The sequence below is a fragment of the Hemicordylus capensis genome, chromosome 1, assembly GCF_027244095.1.
Source record: "Hemicordylus capensis ecotype Gifberg chromosome 1, rHemCap1.1.pri, whole genome shotgun sequence".
NCBI lineage: Eukaryota > Metazoa > Chordata > Lepidosauria > Squamata > Cordylidae > Hemicordylus > Hemicordylus capensis.
The window spans coordinates 173,364,005-173,383,918 of NC_069657.1; the positions used below are offsets into that span (position 1 = coordinate 173,364,005).

At 43.9% G+C, this 19,914-nt stretch overlaps 1 protein-coding gene across 10 annotated transcripts in view; it reads right to left on the reverse strand.

Annotated features, from left to right (window-relative positions):
- The window catches only part of LRP1B (LDL receptor related protein 1B), a 1,420,219-nt gene that overhangs the window by 101,894 nt on the left and 1,298,411 nt on the right, over positions 1-19,914 (reverse strand). For all 10 annotated transcript variants that reach the window (XR_008308477.1, XM_053255348.1, XM_053255339.1 and 7 more), the window contains 3 exons: positions 16,366-16,472; positions 13,737-13,869; positions 975-1,097 (listed from right to left, as the gene is read on the reverse strand). Coding sequence is in view for 9 of the 10 variants with exons in the window: in XM_053255348.1 (XP_053111323.1) it covers positions 975-1,097; positions 13,737-13,869; positions 16,366-16,472 (363 nt within the window). In the remaining variant the exon portion in view is untranslated. The remainder of the gene's footprint in view (positions 1-974; positions 1,098-13,736; positions 13,870-16,365; positions 16,473-19,914) is intronic.

The following is a 19,914-nucleotide window of genomic DNA, read 5'->3' on the forward strand; positions in this document are numbered from 1 at the left end:
GCTGCATTTGAAAAATGTTTCCACAGCTCCTGTCTCAGGTTGGAGTGGGTGGCTTTACTCACTTTACCCAGTCTCTTGAAAGCACACAAGACAGTGAATGGGGTTAGAATAGTTGCTCAGGGAAGGGGCGTGGCTTCCTGGATCCTTTACTTTATGTGATCCTCTCTCTCTCTCCCCTTGGGGACAGAATGGGTGTTCCTGGTTGTCCTTTGAGGGGTCACGTAGGAATTTTTTGCCCAGTTGGAAGGTTCTCCCCTCCTACTTAATGCGGTCCCCTTTACTTAGGTTTAGGCCATAACTGGCAGGTTCAGTGTGGGCAGGGGATAGGAGTTGGGACAATTTATCAGTGAGCACCTTTGGGAAAATCTGATCGAGAGATGCTGTGGCCAGTCACCAGTTCAAAATTTGGCAACATGAGGGGCAGGATTGGAACTCTTCCCTTCTTCTGAGGCACCATCAACCTCAAAGCCAAACAACTTGTGGGGAGTGAGGCCAATGAAATTATCCTGATCCCCTTAGGAATTGGATAGAGATTTAGTTTGGTGTGCTCTATTGCTCTGAGCCAGGGTATGATCACCCAAACAAGTTGAAAGGAGGACACAATTGTCTGATCTCCTGTGTAAGTGTAGCACCTGCACTGTGTGGGGAAGGAGAGTTAGATTTGCTGCAGTTATTAGTGCAAGTCTATAAAGCTGTGGCACTTTCCCATGCATGTGTTTTTATTGCCTCATATCTTTCTCAGTCTGGGGGTTAGAAAATATTTCTGAGAAGTGTACTCAGTTCAGTGCTAGTTGCCAACTGAAGCAAACAAATGTTTTGTGTCTAATTTTCTCCTTCCACATCATCTACCATAAGATATAAATACCTTATTCACACAGAAACAAAAGGCCAAATGGAGTGTGAAGATGAGCAGCCTGAAGCCAATCAAACCAGGAGCAGCAACATACGGGAACTGAAAGGAATAAGAAACTTACCACATATTTCAGGGAGTTCATCAGAATTGTCTCCACAATCGTCTTCTCCATCACAAACCCAAAAATTGAGTTTACAGAGTGAATTGTTGCAAAGGAATTCATCTGCTCTACATATATTTCCCCCTTCAAAACAAAAAAACCCAAAACATAGCTGATGAAAAATACTTAAGTTTTAAGTATATGCCTATTATATCTTTTACTATACAAATTGTGCCATTATATGTTTCTCAAAAGACCATACATCTTCCTATTGATTTGAAGCTGTTGCAAAGGATCCAGCTTGGGTGTGACTTAATATTCAATAATAAGAAACTGTGATTTTTATATTATTTTGAATTTTCCTCTAAAACCTTTGTATAAAGATATTTTCCCTTTCCTATTAACAGAACCAACAGAAAACCCAAACCATTCGCTTAGAAGCCCAGAAGAGGAGGAAAGGGAGAAGCCCAGCAGAAGGGGAAAGGTTAGAAGCCCAGCAGAGGGGGAAAGGGAGAGTCCATCTATCTCCTACCCAGTGCTGCCTGGAGTGGGAGACCAGGTGGGTGCTGGGGTTCCTTCTGCTGTTGCCTGCCTGCTTTTGCTTCCCCTGTGGGGCTGCAGCCTCAGGTTAACATATGTGGGAAGTGTGGACAGGACTGGGACCAGGCCCTGAGTGATTCAGCTGTTCCTCGGGTCACCTGCTAAGTTTTGGGCTTTATAAGAAGGCTCCTTGTGGCAGCAGGCCCAACACTGGCGGGGTTGCCACCCAAGGGGCAACACCAAAGGTGGTCACCCGTTTGTGGGAGCCACTTTGGGGGAGGGCAAGGGCTAGAGGGCTTCTGTTTAATTAGTTGTAAGCTGTTTTAGACTTGGGTTGAAATTGCTGTAATGTGTTTGGGTTCATCTGAAGATGGGGGGATAGGGGGTGCCTTTGTTGACTATGGGGCAGCCATCCCAGTGGTGGTGGGGAATAGAAGAAGTAATGCTGGCAGGTCAGCGGGCCATTCCAGGGGAAGCGTAGTCAGAAATTTAATAGGGGTCTCCCCTTCCGGCTGTCCTGCCAGCTCTTTGACCTCGGGGAGCACTGCCAACAACCCACATAGCCTTTTCCTGCTCCTCTGTAATGCCAGGTCAGTCCAAACTAAATCTGAACTCATCCATGATTTGATCATGGATGAAGGGGCTGACCTGGTATGTATTACCGAGACTCTGTTGGGGGAGGCTAGTTGTCCAGTTTGGTCCCAGCTTCTCCCTCCAAGATATTCTGTAAAGGAGCAGGTGAGTGGACGTGGGTGAGGAGGTGGGGTGGCTGTGGTCTATAAGGATAACATCTACCTTACCATGGTCCCTGTTAGGGTATTGGACCATATTGGATGTGTGTACTTGAGTTTGGGGACCAGGGATAGACTGGGACTTCAGTTGGTGTACCAATCGCCCTTCTGCCCAGCGGAATCCCTTACTGAGCTCACGGACTTGGTCGCGGAACTCGCATTGGAGTCTCCCAGACTCTTGGTGCTGGGGGACTTTAATGTTCATTTTGGGACCAATTTGTCCAGGACAGCTCAGTTGTTCATAGCGGCCATGACAACTATGGGCCTATCCCAAGTGGTCTCTGGACCGACACATATTGCAGGTCACACGCTTGATTTGGTCTTTCACTCTGATCAGGGTGGTGTTCCGTGGGTGGGGACTCCTGTAATTTCCCCATTGTCATGGACGGACTACCATCTGGTTAAGGTTGGACTTTCAACTACTTCCCACCTCCGCAGGGGTGAGGGGCCTATTAGAATTGTCCACCCGAATTGGTTATTGGATCCATTAAGATTCCAAGAAGCCTTGGAGGGATTTAATGTTGGCTTTGCTGGTGATCCTGTTGATGCCCTGGTTGAGAATTGGAACAATTTGCTCACTAGGGCAGTAGACACGATTGCTCCCAAGCGTCCCCTCTCACCCGCTTCAAAATTGGCCCCTTGGTATACAGAAGATCTACGGGGGCTGAAGCAGCAAGGCAGGCGACTGGAGCGCAAGTGGAGGAAGACTCGACTCGAATCTGACAGATTGCGACAAAGAGCACATCTAAAGATCTATGCTCAGGCAATACATGCAGCAAAGAGGCAGTTCTTTTCTGCCCATATTGCCTCTGCGAATTCACGTCCAGCAGAGTTGTTCAGGGTTGTGAGGGGATTAGTATCTCCCCCCCCTGAACCAGAATTTGGAATCATCAGTTACCTTCTGTGATGTGTTTAAAGAGTTTTTCGTAGATAAAATCTCTCGGATTTGGGCCAACCTAGATGGAGACTCCACAATTAATTTGATGTCTGAGCTGGAGGTGCCCAACGACTCCTCTTATGTGATTCGACTGAATCGGTTTCAGTTTGTGACTCCTGAGTATGTGGAGAATCTGCTTGGAGCAGTGAGGCCTACCACTTGTTCTCTTGACCCTTGTCCAACATGGTTCAATCTAGCAGGGAGGTTGTTGTAAACAGCCTGGTGGATCTCATAAATGCTTCTCTGAGGGAGGGCAGGATGCCTCCTTGTCTTAAGGAGTCAATCATTAGACCTCTTCTAAAGAAGCCTGCATTAGATCCCTCAGAGTTGAGCAATTATAGGCCTGTTTCCAACCTCCCGTGGCTGGGCAAGGTAACTAAGAGGGTGTTGGCCTCTCAGCTCTAGGTGGTCTTGGAGGAAACTGATTATCTAGACCCATTTCAAACTGGTTTTAGGGTGGGCTATGGAGTGGAGACTGCCTTGGTTGGCTTGATGGATGATCTCCAATTGGCAATTGACAGAGGGAGTGTGACTCTGTTGGTCCTTTTTGATCTCTCAGCGGCCTTCAATACTATTGACCATAGTATCCTTCTGGAACATGTGGGGGTGGGAGGCACTGTTTTACAGTGCTTCTGCTCCTAACTCTCAGATAGATTCCAGATGGTGTCAATTGGAGACTGTTGCTCTTCAAAATCTGAGCTTAAGTATGGTGTCCCTCAAGGCTCATTACTTTCTCCAATGCTTTTTAACATCTACATGAAACCGCTGGGAGAGATCATCAGGGGATTTGGAGCTGGGTGTTACCAGTATGCTGATGACACCCAGATCTACTTCTCCATGTCAACTTTTTCAGGATCTGGCATATCCTCCCTAAATGCCTGCCTGGAAACAGTAATGGGCTGGATGAGGGAGAATAAACTGTAGCTGAATCCAGATAAGACGGAGGTACTTATTGTGCGGGGTCAGAACACTAGAGACAATATTGATCTGCCTGTTCTAGATGGGGTCACACTTCCCCAAAAGGAATAGGTTCGCAGTCTGGGAGTACTTCTGGATTCACACCTCTCCCTGGTTTCTCAGGTTGAGGCGGTGGCCAGGGGTGCTTTCTATCAGCTCCCGCTGATACGCCAGCTGTGCCCATTTCTCGAGATCAATGACCTCAAAACTGTGGTACATCTGCTGGTAACCTCCAGATTGACTTTTGTAACGTGCTCTATGTGGGGCTGCCTTTGTACATAGTCAGGAAACTTCAGTTGGTTCAGAATGCGGCCGCCAGGTAGGTCTCTGGTTCATCTCAGAGAGACCATGTTACTCCTTTACTGATGGAGCTGCACTGGTTGCCAATAGGTTTCCGGACAAAATACAAAGTGCTAGTTACAACTTACAAAGTGATAAACGGCTAAGGCCCTGGGTACCTAAGAGAGCATCTTCTTCATTATGAGCCCCATCGCCCATTGCGGTCATCTGAGGAGGTCCGTCTCCAGTTACCGCCAACCCGTTTGGTGGCTACACAGAGACAGGCCTTCTCGGTCGCTGCCCCGAGATTGTGGAATGCGCTCCCTGCTGAGATACGATCCTCCCCATATCTGGCAATTTTCAAAAAACACCTGAAAACCCATCTTTTCACCCAAGCTTTCTCAGCTTCCTAAATTTTGGGGGTTTTAACATCTGGTTCATTTTAAAATTCAAAACCCAATTTCAGGGTTTTTAATCACTGTAATTGTTTAATTGTTGTTTTAAAATGTTTTAAAATTGTTAATTGTTATATTCTTTTTAAATTTGTTTTAGCTCTTTACTCTTTTAGTGGTGTGTTTTAATTGTAAACTGCCCTGAGCCATTTTGGAAGGGTGGTATACAAATCAAATAAATAAATAAAATAATAATAAATAAATAAGTCATCAGGAGGAATCAGTCTTTCAGTTGCTCAAATGGGGTGGAGCCAACATTGCGCAAACAAGTTCCAAGAACCCAGGCTGCCGCACTCAGGGGCCGTGACTCATGCCCCAGCCACACACCCTGCCTCAGCCACACACTTCAGACACAGGGGGCTTGGCTGCGGTGGGGGGAGAGTCTTGGTGGCAGGTTGAACCAGAGCTGCCGCTGGTCTCCCTGCGCCACTGTGCTCAGCATTCCTATCAGATTGGCTGAATCATGGAACTAGTTACGTTCTCTCATGTAGACAGTGACCTCTTCCAGTTTTAAAATGAAAAAATATGTATAAATAAACAGTCTTTGCCTCCACTCAGCAATTAAGATAGGAGTCAAGATTTATAGGAAGTTAAGGGCCATAACTTTAATAATTCAAAGTTGCAGCAGGAATAGGCCCTCGTAGAGTGTAGGCGGTAATTGCTTCTGAGTCAAGTTGCCTTCCCTATACCTAACTCTTGTCTGGCAATTGCACTCTGGCTTGGGTTTAATTCAGTACTGAAGATAACTCTGGCCTGCAGCAACCTCATAGCCCTGAGCATCTATCTCTTTAGCTGACCCATATAGAGTCAGGCTGTCAGCAAGAAGCATGCCCCCTTCCCACAAGCTATGCAGCCTTTTAGGTTGGCAATGATCCAGACTCCCAGGGGACAAGGTAGGCTCCTGGTCCTTCTGGAACTCTAGAATGACAAGCCCCCCACCCCACCCCGCCCCCAAAGGTCAGCCTCAGGAACAGCCAGGGAGGAGGTTAGTTTGTTACCGGAGTCTTCCTCCTAGCTTGCTGCATTCAGCCGGTTCTCTCTTCCAGAAAACTCCCAGTTCCCATGCTGAGAAGCAGCCCCTCATCATCAGCTGTCTTGTCTTTAAATACCCCAGTGAGTCGCTGACAGGGCTTAAAACCTGTTTCCAGCCCTGCCCACTTCCTGACCTTGCTGTCTGTTTCCTGCCCCACCCAACCTAACTGTTTCCCTGGAGCTGTTTCCTGCAGCTCTCCTTCCCTTGCCCTTTTAACCCAACTGGGATCCAACCAGCCTGGACTCTTCGCATTCCTGCTGCCCCCTGAAGAGAATGAAAGCCCCAAAGGAGGGATGACACACCCTTCTCCAGACTCCACAGGGCCACACAAGCAATCAGGTAACATGGCATCCTGACACCAAGAAAAGCCCCAAGCCAATTACACTGAACAGTGAAGCCTCTAGGGATTGGCTGGAACTCTCCTTCATGCAAAATAACATGCCTCTAGATTCTCAACAATAAGCTGTGTCTAAACATTTTCCAACTCACACGGTTTCTGCTATTATGACTCTATCTGCTATTATGAACCCGAACTAACTACAAAGATCAGCATGAGACAGGCAAAAAATATTCCCCATCACTGGCCAATTCAATGAGGAGTCAACATTCCTACCAGGCCCCAAAAGGATGACCAGGTGAGATCCAAATCATTCTCCATGAAGGGTGGGAGGGACGCTTCTCAGCACCAAATGAGGGTTCAGGTGGGAGAGAGCCCCAGCAACCTGGCTCTGCCCAACCAAACATTTCATTAATTGAAAAACTGAAGAACCCACTCCCCCCAGTCTCCTCCTTTATCAAAGGATGAATGGGCAAAATAAATGCTCCCAGCATGTGCTGAGTGCACACCATCATTCTACAAAACTTTCAGGTTTTTCCCCTTCTGCTTAACCTCTACATGTAGGCACTGGAAGTGATCTTCAGCTATTTTGGAGTGTAGCTGTCATTAGGGGTGTGCATGGAACCGCCAACTGCGGTCAGGCACTGGGGTGGGGGGGGTACCTTTAAGAGCGGCAGGAGGGTTTACTTACCCCTCTTTTAATGGCCTCTGGACCGGCTTTTAATGGCTTTTTTAATGGCCTCCGGGCCGGTCCGGTCCCATCCCTAGCTGTCATCAATATGCTGATGATACCGAACTTTAATTTTAGGAACATAGGAAGCTGCCATATACTGAGTCAGACCATTGGTCTATCTAGCTCAGTATTGTCTTCACAGATTGGCAGTGGCTTCTCCAAGATTGCAGGAAGGAGTCTCTCTCAGCCCTATCTTGGAGACGCTAGGGAGGGAACTTGATACCTTCTGCTCTTCCCAGAGTGGCTCCATCCCCTGAGGGGAATATCTTACAGTGCTCACACTTCTAGTCTCCCATTCATATGCAACCAGGGTATACCCTGCTTAGCTACCTTCCACCACTGATACTTCTTTGTCACACTATTGTACAGCTTTTACTATTTCCATTTTAGTGGTTTCTTATTTGAATCAACTTTAATATTTAATCTTAATTTTAACATTAAGATTACAAACATACAAAAGTAACAATATTTTAATGGTTTCAAATTTACTATTTTAGGGAATTAATTGTTCTTACTTTTTGGTTGTTGATTTTTGTAATTTAAAAATTGACTTGAATATTTTTGATAGAAAGAGTGATTCATAAAAGTATATGTGTAAGAATAAATAAATATATCAGAGGTCCTAGATCAGTTAGAACAATTCCTTATTGTTAAACTCAGAACAATGTTCTGAGAATAGATTATTGCCTAGGGAGATATTGAGCAAATGATGCCAAGCACGGAGGTGGTAGCCAAAGCATGACAGGCTTATCATCCATCAGATGACAGCTTTTAAACTGAGTGTTTGAAGTCTTTTGTTAATGTGAAGATTAAATGTTCATCAGTTTTCCTCTGGCACAGTGGTGGCCAACCTACTATATCATTAGTGTGTACATTTGCATCGTCATACTGCTTTTCTGTTAATTCCATTAGAAGAGTCCATTGTATCATTTTTTCTTATGAAGAATACACAATGCAAGAATAATACATAAGACCCTTATATGGATACATCCCTAGATAATATAATGGTCTCAATAAATTACTATTATTAATATATAAATAATATAAATGTTCTGAAGCAATAGGCTAAAAGAAAGCTCTGCTTAAGACAATCAGGTCAATATTAACAGAAATATTCACTTTTCTACAGCCAGTTCACACAATCTCTTTCACTGCCAAGCCTCCTCCATGCAACTGTACTTGAATTACTTGTAAAATTCACATGGGTTTGTATCCGTTGCCTTGGCATTATGGCAAGTTAGGTACAGGAGATCAGGACTTCAATTCTCAATGACTCAATTGGATCAGACCCTGGATGCAAGGTAACCAAGAGCAGCAGTTACAGACATTGCTCAAAGAGTTGTCTGTAACTGACTACAAGCTTTAATAACCCTGCAATCTGGGCATTGTCTCAGACTCTGCCATTTTGAGGAAAGCTGTTGCAGCTTCAAGTGGCTGTGCTAGAAAGGACTAGTGGGGAAGAGGGGAGGTATAATGGTGAACTTCTCTAAGGTGGCAGTAGCTGCAGGGAGGGGGAGACCAGGAGAGGTGGAAGTTTTGCCTTTTGCCCCCTAAAAGATCGCCGTGGTGGCAGCGGCTGGCTGAAGGGGGGGCAAAGAAGAAAGAGTGCCCCTTTTTTCGACCCCTAAAAGCCCACTGCTGTGTGGGCAGCAGCAAGCTCAGCTCCTTCTTCCGCTCAGGTTACTGTACATCTACAGTACAGCCCATTTCTGGCTTTCATTCCACGTGGAAGGAAAGCCAGAAACAGGCTGCAGATAGCAGAGCCCATGTGCAGACTGCTTGCTTTGGAGCAGGGGAGGAGGACAGAACTGAGCTCGCTGCTGTACACAGCTTCACACACAACAGCAGGCTTTTAGAGGTAAAAAAAAGTGGGCACTCTTCCCTCCTCTCACCCCTCAGCCTCCCTGCAGCCAGCTGCCGCCACCGCAATGATCTTTTAGGGGGCAAAAGGGGAAACCTTCCCATCGCCTGGTCACCCCACTCCCTGCAGCAACTACTGCCGCCATGTCAGCTTTTTTAAAAATCAAAGTAAGGGGGGGGGATTTCCTCTCACCTCCTGATGCCACGGCCACCTCAGAGACAGAGAGGCGCAGCAAAATTTTAGGAACCGCTTTTTTGCCTCCTTTGCCTCTGCATTAATCCATGCCTGAGGCCCTGCTCAGAGAAGACATTTTGGGTTTTTTATAGTTCATTTCTCATTTGAGTAGACTTCTTCTTCAATCCCCTGAAGCTTTCTTTGAGCCTGAACTTGGAGAAGTTTGCTGGCACATCTACACAAACTTATTTATATGATGTACCAATCTGAATTAACATAATTATCAACTGAATTATAATATAATATAATTAATATAATATAATATAACACACCAATAATATAAAATATTGCTTACTGATACAATTATATATATTATATATTAAATTTTATTCCCTTGCCAACACAAGCAGAAGACCCAAACCTATAAAGTGAAATAATACATTGGTATTTAAGCAGCCAAATGCCTAGACATGCTACCATGAATGCAAATTCAAGTGCATTTAGGCTGATTAGTGGTTCATAATTCTCTGTACAAGTAGTGTACTTGTCTGTATTTCAATCAAGATTCTAGTAATCCTTTCATGATATGTTTTCACAATAGGAGCAGATGATGTAGAATCAGAAACAGATTTTGGCTAATGAAACAAATTTGTGATGGATAGAATAGGATCAGTTGGTCTTTCTAGATCATTTAGCCTGCTGTTATGCACTTGAATAACCAAGGAGATCTCAAATGTGATAAATAAAATGTGATAAATAAATAAATGTCGATCGAAAAAAGTAGCTTCAGTTTACATTTTAGAGAATCTCCTGTTAGCACACTGACATACTTCCTTGTATTTTATAATTGCAACATCTGAAAAGTTCTCACAAAAGAGAGAACTATTCATACATGTTTTTACTCTGTAATTAAAGCTTTCAAGAGATAATTTTTCTAAGTATTTTTCCAAGATAGAACTATATCTTTAAAAGTTTAAGTTTTTGGCAGAAAAAGAATCTTCCTTCTTCCTCTCTGAGGTGTGAGGGGCCATTTTTTATCAATTTCCCTTTCACTCTGAAGCTCTCTGTGCTTGAAAATATTTCCCTGGGGGCTACACAACCTTCAGAGAATGTTCTTGGGAGTCACCTCTAGCTGCAAAACAAACAAAATTCACCCTTTTCCCCACAGCGTGCATTCAGTGTTGCTGCACCAGTAGTTTGTTACTCTTCTAATGACCGACCCAGGTCATCTGGAAACTCCATGGACCAAAGGGGAATTGGAAGCTGGTTCTCCCCATTTCAATACTCTAACCACTACACCACACCCTATCTATTATGTTTACTCAGAATACTAACAACAAAAGAAATACTGATATACTGCTTTTCAACAAAAGCTTCCAAAGTGGTTTATACAGAGAAATAATAAATAAGACGGCTCCCTTTCTCCAAAAGGCTCACAATCTTTTTTAAAAAAAAAACTTTTAAGTATGATAAATCAGTAAATAGTATGCAGAATCTATTTAATCTCTTAATTTTGCACTTTCTGCATTACTTCCTTCTTCCCATGGTAGTGTATAATAGGTATACACATAATACACGTAGCATGTACTAGGTTGCTACTGAATTGGATATTGTTAATTTTATAAACTTAATTAGTCCTCTAAGCCACAGAACCATGCATGGCAGAACTCTTGCAAGATTGCGCAAGAGTTCCGGCCTTTTGGGAGGAGGGCACCATCGCTGCGCCAAAGCGTGGGGCACTTGTGAACACAGAAGATTGGGATGTATCGGAAGGAGCAGGGACTGTGGTGGCTGGCCGCACAAGGGAGGTGAGATAGGAGACAACCAGCCCTGAAAAACAACATCAGTGGCAGCCATTTAGGCAGCTGGAAGCGACTGGCCACACAAAGGCAGCCAGAAAAAAGGGAAGCGGGTCCGGCGCTAAGATCGGCTGCTTTGGTAGTGGCAGGGACTGGGGTGGCTGGCTGCACAAGGGTGGTGGTACAGGAGCAAACCAGCCCCAAACAGGAACTTCGCCAGCAGCAACTTCAGCAGCAACGAGGGTGGCCAGAAACAATGCAAGCGGTCCGATGAGGAGATTGGCTGCTTAGGGAGCGGTAGGGGCACAAGGGCATCCAGAAAAAAAGCAAGTGGGTCCGGTTTTGCGCCATGCCAAAGACTGGGGCAGTTGTGAACAGAGAAGGCGGATGGAGAGCTTGGGACTGAAAGGCTGGGATGCATGGGAAGGGGCAGGGACTGTTGTGGCTGGCTGCAGGAGGGAGGAGAGACAGGAGAAAGTGGAAAGTTGTTTTCTGGCTGGGGGCAAAACACAGAGGAGCATCAGGGAGTTGGGTGGCTGGGGGCGGCTGGCAGTTGGCTGCTTCTGGAAGTGGCAAGGAGTTTGGGGGCTGGGGGTGGCTGGCTGCATGAGACAGGAGGCAGTGGCTATACTGTGGTTGGCTGGCTGGCTGCCACACCCACCAGAGAAGAGATGGAGACTTCGGGAGCTGTAGAAGTGGGTGGAGAGTTGGAGTCTGGGCCAGTGGAGCTGCTGGGAGGGGGACAAGAAAACCATGGCAGCAGCAGGCCAATGGGCAGGCAGATGAACAGGCGGGGAGAGAAAGCAGTGGGGAGGAGTGCAAAGAAAGTGGGGAGAGGGCAGAACAAGGGAGCACTACAGGCAGCAGTAGCGCCTTCGTTTGGCCTCCCTGCCACCCAAATGACAGGTTGGGTGGCACTGAGACCTCAAAACAAAAGCACATGGCCCTCCCACACACTCAAGGGAGGGGTGATTACTGGGGCCTCAGGAGAGCAGTCAGTGGGTTTCTCTGTAGTCTATGGAGAAGGGGGAAAGGTGTAGCTGGACAAGAAGACAGGCGGCAGGGGTGGAGGGGCACACACAAAAACAAAACAAAAGCCATACTCAAAGGAGTGAGAGAGGTGGCACGGTGATAAGTAGAGGTATGTGTCTGTGCTGACTCTCCCTCAGACTGAAGGTGGCAGTGAGGCCCCAAAACAAAAGCACATGGCCGTGCCTCACACTGAAGGGGGGGATTACTGGGGATTCAGAAGAGCAGTGGAGCTGAGAATGCCACCATGCCAACCACCTTCTGAATATTTCTCTCTCAGCACTTACACAACACAAGCCCCTGTACACTCAGAGGGGACCTTTGCAATTGCAGCATTTCCAAGCAGCACCCTTCTTAGGGGTCTAAGGAGAGCAGCCAGCCCCTGTGCACAGGGGCTTGCGAGACAACCCACAGGGGAGAAGAGAGAGAGAGAGACAGAGAAGAAGAAAGAAAGGGAGAGGAAGAGAGAGAAAGAAGGGGGCAGAGAGTAAGCAAGGAGAAGAGGAAAGGGGTGGGAGAGAGAAAGAAAATGAATGTAAGAAAACACGAAGGGGGAGAGCGAGCAAATGTGTTGTTTGGAGACCTAAAAAAGAAGGAGGAAAGGAAATTTGGAGACTGCTGGAGTAGGAGCGAGGGGCTGAATGGCACATGGATGCCAGAGTTGTGAGAATGGCATGTTGAAAGCAACAGAATGGAGGAGGATGAGCAGGAGAAGGGCTCAGGGTGGGGAGGTCTCTGGGGTAAGGGGGCTGTGGCAGGGCCAAGGGGAACAATCAAGTAATAGCGCACAGAAGCTCTGTGCGGGGTCAGTTCCTCAGTAAAAAGCCAGTATTCATAGAAATTTAGGAATTCTGGCTTATGTACAGACTACATGGTGCTTGTGTAATGAACAAAGTTGAGCATATGTAAGAAAATCACAGAGCAGTGCAGGGATGCTTGATTTTGTAGGGATGTGCCGAAATGTGATTGGACTGTCCAAATTGCAGGCATCTCCCTTTAAATTTGAGGATTTAGACAACCCCTTTTAAAGCAGAGGAGAGCAGGTCCATACCTTCTCCTCTTCCACTCCTCGTCATTCTGGTGCTCCCCCCAACTATGACTGAGTACCAGCAGTCTTCCAGCCGCTCTTGTGCAGTGCTGGCATGCACATGGCCTCTATGCATGCACAGCAGCCATTTATGTGCTGGTGCCACGCAGGGGCAGCTGTGAGACACCCCACCGATGTGTGGGCATAGCTGGGGGGAGCACCGGGATGGCAGTGAGTGGAGGAGCAGCAGCTACGGACGTGCTCTTCTCCGCTTTAAAGGGGCTGTGTAAGGCCTCAGTTTTAAAAGGAGTTAACCATGATTTGGACAGCCCAGTCATGTTTTGGCACATCCCTATAAGCAATGATAGCAGAATAGGATGTGACATCTACTTCTGTGCTCTTGTTGCAGAAATATACCCTATTGTGCTAGCACAACCCTAGTCTGGAATGTAAGCTCCTGACTTAAGACATCTGCCTAGAGAAACTTCCTTGAGCTAGTACAACACGTTTGCACAAGAGCTGTATTGGAATGTATGCCAGTCTCTAAATTTTTAATTGTTTTTAACTTAATGATGAATAAGCTACTGCTACAGTTTTGTGACAATTTTGTCATAATGTATGTTTTATAGACTTTTCATCCTGCCTGAAAGCCAAGAACAACAACAACAACAATTAATAATAGAAAATAGAATTTTGGAATAAGTGAAGGTAGCTCCTTAAAAACATTGGTGCTTTTTAAAAGTAATCTAACCAACTCTCAGATACAGCAACCATTGTGTTACCACAGGGAAGTCTCTTATTAAAGAAAAGCTAAAAAATAAAACTGAATCTCACCTCTGTCACAGTTTTGTTCATCACTGTTATCCACACAGTCTTGGATTCCATCACAAAGCCATCTGACAGGGATACAGTGTGCCTTATTTTTACATTGAAATTGATCTTCTCTACATTCTGTTACACAATCCATCTGTTTAAATACATTAAAACATGGTAGTATTTATCAATAAAGGTCACAGAATTATAGACAGATTAATAAGAATACAGCCAGATTGATAAAATCCAATATTTTTGTGTCTGGATATTGAGCAAGGGTCATTTTGGTCTTTTATTGACAATAAAGTTACAGTCAGAATTTTAAAAAACTGAAAATGAAAGTGTCTCTGTGTTGTATTATGAAGCAGGGATATTGAGTTGTAGCCTAACTAGTGTGCGTGTAAGTGATCTTCCTCAAACATTCCTCTCTACTGCAGACCCCCGAACCCATGAAAAAATAAGTCCTGAAGGTTGGAAACTCTGAGAAATGATGTGGAATATGGCACAGGGGAGCTGCACTGGGAGGGCAAAACCAGAAATCAGGTACAATTACCTTTTGCAAGCAAATCTCTTTAGTTGAGAAACGAATGCATGCAGTTTCGGTCGATTCCTGACACCCATGCTGTTCGTGAGGGTTCCTTAAACCTCAGGAGTGGCTTTTAAGGTGGCTCAGGAAGTATCTGTTCTGAGGAGGGGCTAGGGAAGATCACTTATATGAGCACCACTGTACTCCCATTGTATCCTAACTACAGAAGTATAATAGCCCATATATGCCTTCAATCCAGTGATTACTTACGTACAAAAATCTTCCTGCTTACATATGAAGTCCTTTATGAATTTAGTCTGCCATTTGGCTGAAGTAAGTAAAATGGGCCATATTAAGATCAAAATAACAGTATCAGTATAAAACATTATGAAATCAAATAATATAAAATCAACATTCAGGAGGAGGCAATGAGAGAAGCAACTTCAAACATCTTCAACTCAGGTGACTTCTTTAAAAGAAAAGTCAAGTCATCATGGCTCTCTGAAAAGTGTTCACCAAGATCTGGAGCACATCTGAATAAGTAAATTCCACAGTTGTGCAGCAATCACTGATAGAACCTTCCTGCTATTTACTTCAAGAAAATATGCAGTTCATTTATTGAAGTCAATACAGAAGTCCATTCAGGTCTGAGTTCTGTATACACAACAAACCTGTAAGGTCAAAAGCAACTTCCCCAATGATTGATAAAGTGCCATCAAGTGGGTGTTGACTCTCAGTGACCACATAGACAGATTCTCTCCAGGATGATCTGTCTTCAACTTGGCCTTTAAGGTCTCTCAGTGGTGCATTCATTGCTGTCATAATCGAGTCCATCCACCTTGCTGCTGGTCATCCTCTTCTTCTCTTTCCTTCAGCTTTTCCCAGCATTATGGACTTCTCGAGGGAGCTGGGGCTTCACATAATGTACCCATAGCATGATAGTTTGAGCCTGGTCATTTGTGCCTTGAGTGAAAATTCTGGATTGATTTGTTCTATGATCCATTTGTTTGCTTTCCTGGCAGTCCATATCTTCAAATGTCTTCTACAGCACCAAAGTTCAAAAATGTCAATGCTTTTTCTATCTTGCTTCTTCAAAGTCCAGCTTTCGCATCCATAGAGTGTCATAGGGAAAAACCATTGTCTGAACAATTCTAATCTTTGTAGGTGTAGACACTTCATGGCATCTAAATATCCTTTCCAAGGCCTTCACTTCTACCCTATCAAGTGCTAGTCTGTGGCATATTTCTTGACTGCTGGATCCTTAACAGTTCACTTTCGATCCTAAAAGGCAGAAGCTATCCACCACTTCCATGTCTTCATTGTCAATTCTGAGGCTGGTTGCTGTACTGGTTGTTATTAGTTTAGTCATCTTTACATTTAGTTGTAGTCCCATTTTTCTACTGTGCTCCTTGACTTTCATTACTAAAGCTTGCAGATCATCTGCATTCTCAGCTATCAGAGTGGCATCATCAGTGTAGAGCAGGTTATTGATATTTCTTCCTCCAACTTTAAAACCATGCTCATCTTCTTCCAATCCAGCTTATCTCAGTATATGTTCAGCATATAAATTGAATAAAGAAGGAGAAAGTATACAGCCTTATCTTACTCCTTTGCCAATCTGGAACCAGTCTGTTTCACCATGTTCCATCTGGACTGTGGCTTCCTGTCTTCTTTATAGGTTTCTCATGAGAACGATGAGATATTCTGGGATGCCCATTATCCTAAGGATATTCCACAACTTGACATGGTTGACATAACTGAAGACTTTTCTGAAGTCAGTAAAGCACATATTGACTTCTTTTTGGTATTCTTTGGCTTTCTCAATTATCCAGAGCGCATCAGCAATGGTGTCTCTTGTTCCTTGGCTTTTTCTGAAACCAGAGTGAACATCCAGCATTTCCCTTTCCATGTAGGGCTCTAATCTGCATTGGATGATCCTGAGCATTATTTTGCTGGCATGTGAAATTAAGGATATTTTGTGATAGTTTGCACAATCTGTTAATTCTCCTTTCTTTGGCATGGGTATATAGATAGAAAATTCCACAATACCAATTTCTTTAAATGCATATTTCTAAACATGCAGACCAAAACATTAGATCTGCTCAAGAGTAATTAACTGCTTACCTCATCTGAGCCATCAGGACAATCATATTCTCCATTGCATCTGAAAGATGCTGAAATACATCCTCCACTGGCACAGACATACTCACTTGAAGAGCAGGTTGGAGATGCTGTTTCAGATATATATTTGGCATTAGGCAAATGCAGTGAACTAACTATCAAATGATTTCAAATTAGCATTTGAAAACAATACACATTTACAGGGTGGCATGTTCTGTAAAGTCAAACTCTGCTTAGTAGAATTAACCTTTCTATGTACGTTTTTTGGTCATTTTTCCAGCCTTAATTTGCTTACATGAAGAGGAGGGTCTCACAATCAGTGAGACCCACTTTGAAAGGATTTGTGGGGAGAGTGGGCTAAGCCCACTCTCCCCGCAGATGATCAGCCACCCACACGACTGCCGGCTCCATCACAGAGCCGGCAGCGACTTGGGAGTTCCAGGGCCGCGTGGCCTCCTGAAGTTCCAGCATGCCCTGCACGAGTGCGCAGAGCATGCTGGAGAGACCCCTGCGCATTTTAGGCTGCATTTTAGCCTCTCGGTCGGGGGTCTCCTTGTGAATTGCTGCGGCATGGAGCCGTGCCATGGCAGCACACGATCCATTAACCCCAGTTAGCGGAGTGCTTGCTCTGCTAACCTGGGCTAATGGGAGGGCTTCTCAAGCGGGTTAGCTGCTTGTAAACCACCAGGCTCACCTGCCAGCCCAGTGGTTTACACAAGCAGCAAAAATTGGACTAGGCTCTTCTAGCCCGATTTTAGCTGGTCATGAGAATAGCCTCGAAGTTTACTTTAGTTGGTCTGACTTCAACCTGTATGTTACTACATACTACAGAACTACATCAACCACTCTTCTGAGGAAATTAAAAAAAAAATCAGTCATTAATGTCTGAACAGCTGTAAAGAATCCTCAGAAGCCATTAATGAATTAATTCAAAACAGTAACACCACACCAGTTCCCCTTTCCTTTAACTGGACAGAAAAAAACTACAAGGGGAAGACTCAAGATAATTCTTGAGCTGAAAACTCAATATAATTCTTTAAAACACTCACTACTCTAATGTTTAGCTTTTGATTAGGGTTTCTTTAATCTTATTATTTTTACTGTTGTTTTTGATGTTTTTTAGAAGGATTCTAGGGATTGTATTTTAATGTGCTATCTGTTTATTGTGGTTCAAATTTGATATGTGTAAATTACTTTGGGGGGAAAATTGGCTGCAAGGTGGGATACATTGTTTTGTTATTGTTTTTAAAAAGAAAGAAATGAAATGGGGTTCTAACCTAAAATTTTATTCTCCCAAAATAAGTCTCATTGTTCTGGAAGAAGACATCTCCAAAACAAGAAGTCCCTTTCTCCAGTATAACATGCCTTTCTCTGGAGAAAAGAAGCCTTATGATACATTCACCCATATAAATTGCTTACTTATTTCAGAAAAGATTCAACTGGACTTCATCTAAATTTTGTCAAAGAAAGTACAACATTTCATTACTGTTTACATTATTCTATATGTTTTCATAACATCTAGTGGAACAATTTTTTGTTTTGAAAAAAACAAAATATTTGATGAGTTAGCTAAAGTGATCTAACCAATATTAAATTGTACTAAATATAAAACAAATAAAGTTGTTAGAGGCTCTGCCAAATGTGCATCCTCCTAGACATAGCTGACATGTGAATGGGTTGGCCCGTGTTTTGAGTCCAAATGTGCACAGTGTAAACACTGGAGTCAGAAAAGTAGCTTAGGAAGTCAGGAAGGTAAACCATGACAACCTAAATGTAAGGAACCAGACAAGGCTCCCAGAATTCCCTAAAAAGTCCTGACTCTCTAGAAGACCTCTCTTTTCAGCCCTTCTGAGACAGGTCCCATTGTTTGTTTTTCTCTTTTGTTGTGTTCTGACCTTGCATTCTTTCTCTGCCAAGCAAGATGGTAAGTGTGCCTTTGCCCTGTATCCTCCCCAGCCTGGGAACTGAAGGTGCAAGACTTGTGTGTCCATCTTTGTGACTACTATTGATGAATGTAGAGGGTGTTAGATCTAATCAACCATCAGCACTTTTTGGATAATCTTTGGTTCTCAGAGAACTTATTTTTGAAATGTTTTGCTTCCTATAAGAAGCGCCCCCCCCCCCCCGAATTTTCTTCACCCATAACCTCTCTCTCTCTCTTTCTCTCAATCATATTTTTATACCGACTGATATGTAAATTTCTAGAGCATGACCCATACTTACAGTAACATCCATACCTTCACTCTGACTTACATGCATACATGTACTTCCTTCTGCCTTTTTGGGGTGCAAGATCTTGTACTCTAAAATGGCCCATCTTGCTGCCCATTTCAGCACAGTTTTGCTCACTTGGCTTCATCGCCTGCATGCCGGACAGGTATATTAGGGAGTCACCGGGCCCTTCCTTCACTCCTGAGGAATCTATTATGATTTTTCCCATCCGTTGTTTTTGGGTGAGCATGGAAGTGTATGTGTGTTCAGCTAGAAAAGCCAGATTAAAGTCTATTTTTAATGGATTAGGAGGATGAAGGGCCAGACTTCCCTTCCTTAATAAGGAGAGTGGTTGGTCCTCCTCAGAATTAAGAAGAGAGTTTCAGCCTAGCCCAGTTAACTAGCTGCCAGGAGCTCTCAATCCTCATCAATTTGCATACAATCTTCCTAAAGTCTTGCTATGATGCTAACATTCAATCACTCTGTGTACTTTATTTACATGATCTTGCCCTGGGTAAAGTTACAAGCAGAAAAGTTGGCCGACAGCCTTTTCCCCTTCACAAATGTAGCCAGTCATCTTCCTGAGTGAGTTCAGATTTCTGATAGGTTTGTATTCACTCAGCCTCAACTCTGGAAACCCAGACTGGACTAATCTTTCTTAGATACCTGAATGCTCTCTCAGATTGGTCTTAGTCTATACTCAGTTACCTTTCTTGTGTGTTGCTCCAATTTGGTTCTAAAGCTCTCCTCAACAACAATTAGGGTATTTTGTTTAGTACACATTAAACTACACATATAGAAGCATAATCTCTAACATAGGTTAAGTGTTAATGCCAGAACATGCATTTCCATTGTGTATGGTTTTGGTTTTAATGGTTTTGGTTCATGTATGGTTTTAATGGCTTCGTTTTAATTGTAAACCACCTGAGCCATTTTGGAATGGCGGTATAAAAATTGAATAAACAAACAAACAAACAAATATGTTAAATTATATGTGGTGAAATCTTGGAAACCGCTGATTAGGATGAGATAATATTGGATCTCTGTATATATTACTATTATATCATATGTGTATTATTATGTATCCTCTAAATTTTGGTCTATGACCGTAAATAAACATGACTGACTGACTGTGGTAAAATCTTGCATGTTTAGGCAATTCTAGCCTCACTTTGTATTCAATAAAATGTATTATTATTAGTTTTCATCTCTGGTTGTCAAGTTATAGGGGTCACCTGTTTTAGCCTTAGAGGTCCCTAGGAAAGAGGAGGAGGTGTCTATGACTAACCCTTCCCCCCACTTCACGTTATAGAATACAACGTACTATTCTCTACTTAGTTA